The sequence below is a fragment of the Penaeus japonicus genome, unplaced genomic scaffold (assembly GCF_977035675.1).
Source record: "Penaeus japonicus unplaced genomic scaffold, GWHDUDI00000001_assembly GWHDUDI00000006, whole genome shotgun sequence".
In the NCBI taxonomy this organism is placed as follows: domain Eukaryota; kingdom Metazoa; phylum Arthropoda; class Malacostraca; order Decapoda; family Penaeidae; genus Penaeus; species Penaeus japonicus.
In genome coordinates, this window is record NW_028234408.1 from 2,435,631 (window position 1) to 2,443,130 (window position 7,500).

A 7,500-nucleotide genomic window follows, 5' to 3' on the forward strand; every position below is an offset into this window, starting at 1 on the left:
ATCTTTGAAGTAAGCTTGTACGTAGAAGAACAAGTACAAGAGGAATTCACAGGACAGAAGCGGTCAATGGGGGACGGGGGGAGGGGGAGGGAGGGGGAGGGAGGGAGGGGGGGAAGGGGGAAGGGGGTCTGTAAATTGTAGGATCAATAACAAATGAACTCATGACAGATGCCAGTTTTCTTTATTTGCTAATATTGGAACCGATGTCTACAAGAGTTTTATTTCTCTACAAAAATGTATATAATTTCTTATGGATATGTAGTGCAGTGTTTCTTTTTTTCATTAAACATTTTAATTAGTGTTCGCTCTTGTCTCTCCTTTTCCTTGAATAAAAAGCAGTTGTTCAATATAACTCCACACCGTGCAGTGGTTAAACATCTATAACAAAAATATTACATTAAATATCCTAAAACGATTGACTATATACGAGAGTTAAAATAAACTTAAGTAATTATAATGATTCCCCAGTTTTCAATTATTTTTAATTACCGATGAATAGTGAATGATCTCTTATTCATACGAAAATCATACTGTATACCTGGAAAATATAGATTTTAAAGAATAAGACTAAAAACTTCATAAGAAAATTTTATAATATAAGCTGAGACAATAATTGTATCTCATAATTACATACAAAAAGAAAATCCAATATACTAAGTATACTATCCGTAGTCTTCAGATATAAAACAATGGTATCACAACACGTTTTCCATAATAAAATGGGCGAAAATAAGACTTCAGGGCAAATTAACAGAAAAAAACAGGGAAATGTTCCAATACGAAACCAAGTAATTGTCATTTGACGAATTTAAATATCCCGGGCTTTAAAAATCTCCTCATATCCACCGGAGTACCGCATAGTCACGAAAATTTAAGAAATCCCTTAATTTCTCCAAATATAGAAAACCAACAAACTTTAAAAAAATACACACTGCATTCCACAAACATTTCCAAAATAACAGACAAGTCAAAAACAACCAAACCGACCAAAAGTTAAAAAACGACAGCGAGTTAAGGAAAGAATGTTGGAACGGCGCTCATATGATCATTACAATGGCCGAGGAGCGAACGCCGCTCATCGGAGGTGGCCAAAATGTTCTCGGACAGCCTGGATATGGAGGGCCATCTTCGCCACAGAGTCAAGGTACTGTCCCTCCACCCGTGTTTTAACCGAAGCCAAGTGAAAAGTGGAGGAAATCGGCCTCGCAGGCGGGGAAACGAGGGGCCAATCCCCGACCTCTCATCCCCCTCGCCCGAACTTCGCCTTGTGTTGGACTCGCGACTGTGACAACAATGACAGTTTTGACACCGTCGCCCGTCCTCCTCGGCGTGTGTTGGCCCTTGGGGAGTGCCCTTTGCCGGGAGAGGAAGCACAGGCAGGGCACCAGATCGCCCCGTGGTCCCCCCAATTTATTCGAGGAGGAGTTAATTGAGAGAGAGAGAGAGAGAGTCATAGGAGGGAGAGTCCAAAGGGCCCCTTGGGTGTGGACGCGAGTGTCACCTGAGTGTTGTGGTGGTGGTGTCATGTTGTGGTGTCATGTGCTTAATTAGCTCGGTGTGTCGGTGGCGTCGTTATTGCTCATTTGCTCGGGATGTGCGGGGGAATGTCCAATTTTTTTATATTTGATTTCTCGACTCGATATAGGAGGAAAGACCCTTTGTTCAATGTTTTTATCTGGTCTCCCGTGCCAGCCGTTTGTCTGTCTGTCTGTGTGTCTGTCTGTCTGTGGCACTCGGGGTGTCAGAATCATAGTCTTGATTGTATTTGTCATTTGGGGCCTTGCAGATGATTCGTCATTGTGGAAAGTGATGGGAAAATTGTACTATTGTTTAAAGTTGAGGTCTGGAGGATTGTGTTTTGTTGCATGGTATTGCCTTCTGCCTGCTGCTTGCAGGATAATCTGCCTAGTCATTATGGTGCTTGTATGGTGAGACTGGGAAGTAATGGTGTGCAGACCGTGGTGAAACGCGGATTTCTTATATTTTCATCCAGGATTTACGACAGTTAGAAGTAAAGACTTTATAAGCAAGTCATTTAGAAACCTCAGAAGCAACAGGCAAAAATGCATGGCACAAGAAGGAAATGGTTTTGGTGATAATCCAGAGAGCAAAAAGTGGCTGAAAGGGCATTGTTTCTCTTGGGCGTGATGGAGAGAGTTAGTGTGGCTTTTCTTACGGAGTGAGTTTTTCATGTTTGAATAGTGCTGAATTAAGGAAAAATAGCTTAACACTGTGGATGTATAGATACATACATACATACATTCACAGTTTAACATGCATACGTAAGCATACACACACACACACATGTACACGTACACACAAACACACATGTACACACGTATACACACACACATATGTACATGTACACACACACATACACTTACACACACACATACACGTACACACACACATATGCAAACACACGTACATACACACACACGTATACACACACGTACATACACACACACACACATACACACGTACACATGTACACACACACACGTACATGCAAACGCACACCCACACACATACACACACATGTACACACATGTACACACATACACACACCCACGTATACATACACCCACACACACACATCCACGTACACCCATATCCACACACATCCACGTACACCCATATCCACACACATCCACGTACACCCATATCCACACATATCCACGTACACCCATATCCACATACACACACACCCACATACACACACACACACGTACACACACACCCACGTACACACACACCCACATACACCCACACACCCACATACACCCACATACACACACACACACATACACACACACACACCCACATACACACACACACCCACATACACCCACACACCCACATACACCCACACACCCACATACACACACACACCCACATACACACACACACCCACATACACCCACACACCCACACACCCACATACACACCCACACACCCACATACACACACACACCCACATACACACACACACACACACACACACCCACATACACACACACACACACACACACACACACACACACCCACATACACACACACACACACACACACACACACACCCACATACACACACACACCCACATACACACACACACCCACATACACACACACACCCACCCACACACACACACCCACGTCCACACACACACACCCACGTCCACACACACACACCCACGTCCACACACACACACCCACGTCCACACACACACACCCACGTCCACACACACACACCCACGTCCACACACACACACCCATGTACACACACACACACCTACGTACACACACACACACGCCCATGTACACACACACCCACGTACACACCCACACCCATGTACACACCCATGTACACACCCACACCCGCGTACACACCCACGTACACACACACACACACACACCCATGTACACACACCCATGTACACACCCACCCACTTACACACACCCATGTACACACCCACCCACTTACATACACCCATGTACACACCCACCCACTTATACACACCCATGTACACACCCACCCACTTATACACACCCATGTACACACCCACCCACTTACACACACCCATGTTCACATACACCCATGTTCACATACACCCACGTACACACACACGCACACACACACACACACACACACACACACACACACACACACACACACACACACACACACACACACACACACACACACACACACACACACACACCAAAGCACATACATATGCACTTAAGTACCTTTTTATGTTATCAGTTTTATCAGAAACCTAAGTATACATCATGTATACTCTTTCTGCTTTGTGTGAATACATAGCCAAATTATCTGAGTTAATAGATGATGTAAGACATAGTATGTATGTTGATAAATATATACTGTAGATATACAGATATATATGAATGGGTGTTGTTTGTGTTGCTAATAGTGACACTTGGAGAGAAGCAGATAGAACGTGAAGGGAGTTTAGGCTGATAAGGTACTACAAATGATAAAGTTATCGTGACTAATTAATGTAGTTATGCAGTGATATGTAGTAGAGGTATATATACAACTTTGTTTATTTGTTGCGTACATACATTTGAATACACTTGTATGTATGAATGGGATTTGAAGCCAAATTTTGTTTTTCTGTAACTACTATAGATGATTCAAAATCTTTAGAAAATGTAAATAGAATATGTCTATCTATATATATTTTTTATTTGTGTAATTTTTTTTCTTAAATGACTAAAAGAGAGAAACAATGTATAGGTCTGTGTAAAGTTTTAAGAACTTGATTATTTATGGAAAACATTTAGAAGAAAGCCACATGTCTGCCACTGGCCTTGCACTGATCAGCATGGTCTCACACCTGTCAGCACTTTGGCAAAAGCCAACAAACTCTTATGTAATATAATCTGGCAGGATAGAGCTTGTAGACCTCCCTGACAGTTTTATCTTCAAATAAGGAACCAGTCTTTCTCTCGCTCTTTCTCTCTTCCCCCCTCCCTCTCCCACTGTCTCTGTCTCCCTTCCTTGCTTTTCCTCCCTCCCTCCCTCCCTCCCTCTTTCCCTCCCTCTTTCCCTTTCCCTCTCTCTTTCCCTCTCCCTCCCTCTTTCCCTCTCCCTCCCTCTCACTCTCCCTCTCCTTCCCTCTCCCTCCCTCCCTTCTTCTATCTTGCCAGAATATTCATGGTAGAGATTGCACAAAGGACAGAGGCTGTGACAATCACTTGACAATTCACCGTTATCATGTGGGCCTAGAGTTCAAAATTGATTTGCACAGCACAATGGCTCTGATTTTGAGGAAAAGGGATCTTGTTTTGAAGGCCACTGTAGGGGTCGTGGAAGCAGTTACCTTTTTGTTTACATATGTGAGAAGATTTACTCTTTACTTGTGTTGACAAAAGTTATTTGGGAATGCTGGGAATGGGTCGGTATGTTCCTAGCAATAGTGAAAGGTCTTATAAAGAAAATTGCCATAGTATTATTGGGAAATATAAGTGTGATAAGCTTTGTCACACTTATAAAACATAATCTTTGTAAGGAAGAAAAACATTTGCAGTTTCAGACTCCTGCTACCAGGGTCAAGGATTTATTGAAGGATGCAGCTTGACAATCAGATGGTTATTTCTCTCTCTCCTTCTCCTCCTCCTCCCTCTCTCCCTCTCTCTCTCTCTCTCTCTCTCTCTCTCTCTCTCTCTCTCTCTCTCTCTCTCTCTCTCTCTCTCTCTCTCTCTCTCTCTCTCTCTCTCTCTCTCTCTCTTTCTCTCCCCTCCCTCCCTCTCCCTCTCCCTCTCCCTCTCCCTCTCCCTCCCTCCCTCTCCATCTCTCCCTCCCTCCCTCCCTCCCTCCCTCCCTCTGTCCCTTTCTCTCTTTCTCTCTCTCTCTCTCTCTCTCTCTCTCTCTCTCTCTCTCTCTCTCTCTCTCTCTCTCTCTCTCTCTCTCTCTCTCTCTCTCTCTCTCTCTCTCTCCCTCTCCTCCTCTCCCTCTCCCCTCTCCCCTCTCCTCTCCCTCCCTCTCCCTCTCTCTCTCTCTCTCTCTCTCTCCCCCTCCCCCTCCCCCTCCCCCTCCCTCCCTCCCTCCCTCCCTCCTCCTCTCTCTCTCTATCTATCTCTATCTCATTCTTTCTCCTCTTTCTTTCTCTCTTTCTCTTTTTTTTCTCCCTCCCTCCCTTCCAATCTCTCCCTCCCCCCTTTCTTCCTCTCTCTCTCTCTCTCTCCCCCCCTCTCTCCTCTCCCTCCCCTCCCTCCCCTCCCCTCCCTCTCTCCATTCCTCTCTCTCTCTCCTCCCTCCCTCCCCCTTACCCCACCCCCTCTCTCTTCTTCTCTCCTCATCTCCTCTTCTCTCTCTCATCTCCCACTTCCTCCCCTTCTCTTTCACTCACTTTCTCTCCTTCTCCCTCTCCTTTCCTCTCTCCCTCTCTCAAATAAACAAACACAAGTTATTACTTTTTCATATTGCTTGTTGAAACATATCCTCATTTTCTTGTTGATTTGTGAGCGAATCCTTGGGCTTAGTCATTTCTTCTGTTGATGAGCTTCAGTAAAAAGTATTGCAGCCCATAGGTGTGCACTCTTCATCTGCAATTCTTGAAAAGTGAGTGATGTCAGATATGTCTTATGTAAACGAATCAGAACCGTGTTGTAGGAGAGTGAAAAACCTCCTTCATGAACATCTAGGTCTTTGTTTGCTGTTAATTCTTTATGACTGATGTTGGTAGAGTTTGTAAGGCTGGGGTCTGTTCTAGTGTCTAGATTTACGTGGAAGTGTGTTTGTGTGTGTGTGTGTGTCTGTGTGGTTCTTTTGCTCTATTCAGAAAAGGAGTACAATGCAATTTGGGTACGTTTACATCACTCCGGATGACTGACTGACTGCCAGTCTCCCTGTTTCCAGTTTTGATGCTAGCTGTTGTTATGTCAGGACGCTAAAGTAATGATAATATCCAGTGTATTTGAATAGAACAAAAGCATTATGATATTGAGGAATAGCTGTTTTAAAAGTTCTTTCAGGGATAGCTATTCTGTTTGTCACAGATTTGGGTAATTATTTTGAATAGGACAGAACAAAGTGAAAAATGTAATGGTTATATAAAGGCAAAAACACCATTGCATATAAGACTTGTAAGAAAGTAAATTAATGTCCGTAACTGTTCATCAAAGCCTCAAGCAGTGCCATCAGCAAACAAATTATATGTGAAAAAAAAAAACGCATTTTAAGATGTTGAACCTGTTTGTGCATACTGTTATTTTCTAGTGAAATTGTTTACTATGTGAGTCTTTTGTATATCAGCAAAGCAGTACTAATTAGCATTTGGTATGGTGCCAAAGCTACACAATTGCCGGAATGAAAAGCTTAATTTTAATTAAAGTACAGATATGATTTGAAACTGATCCAACCCTCTAAAAATGCCTGTTGTAAATGGGTCGATCACAGATGGAGAAAAATGTGTATATTCATGTCTTTATTTATGTTCATATATTTGTATTTTACTTTTCTTTTTACTGAAAAGATTTCATGTCTGAAGTCCAGAAAATTATAGAAAACACATCTTAACCCTATGATGACGGTGCATCACACCCATGTGACACGGCTAAATGCCCGATGACTGGGCGACACACCAGTGTGACGTTCCCGATGCAATATTGCTTAGGCCTGTTGTAGGGGGTTTCCACTTAACGCCAGGCCAGTTGGGATTGGGTTAAGAAGTGGCCTGTCATAGAAGAGATTAAAGATGTATCAATAAAAAAAAAAAAAAAAAAGGAAGAAGAAAGAGTGAGATTTATTTATTTTATTTATTTATTTATTTTTATTTTTTATTATTATTATTATTTTTTTTTCCTTTCTTTCTTTCTTTTTTTTTTTTTTTTTAATGGACAATGACAGTCTTATTTTTAATCAGCAAAAGTTTTTATTAATGGTTTTGCTTTTACATTTGATTTAAGTCACAGTTTAATTCTACAGTCTCCTTGGTTCCATCCTACTCCCCTTAACCCTACTGAGACTAGCCA

The 7,500-nt window shown here is 42.6% G+C and overlaps 1 protein-coding gene across 1 annotated transcript in view; it reads left to right on the forward strand.

Moving 5' to 3' along the window:
* Positions 1 to 1,041: 1,041 nt before the first annotated feature.
* Positions 1,042 to 7,500, forward strand: part of LOC122250017 (type 2 phosphatidylinositol 4,5-bisphosphate 4-phosphatase) — a 19,809-nt gene continuing 13,350 nt past the window's right edge. The window contains exon 1 of the mRNA XM_043011270.2: positions 1,042 to 1,144. Coding sequence (XP_042867204.2) covers positions 1,042 to 1,144 — 103 coding nt within the window. The remainder of the gene's footprint in view (positions 1,145 to 7,500) is intronic.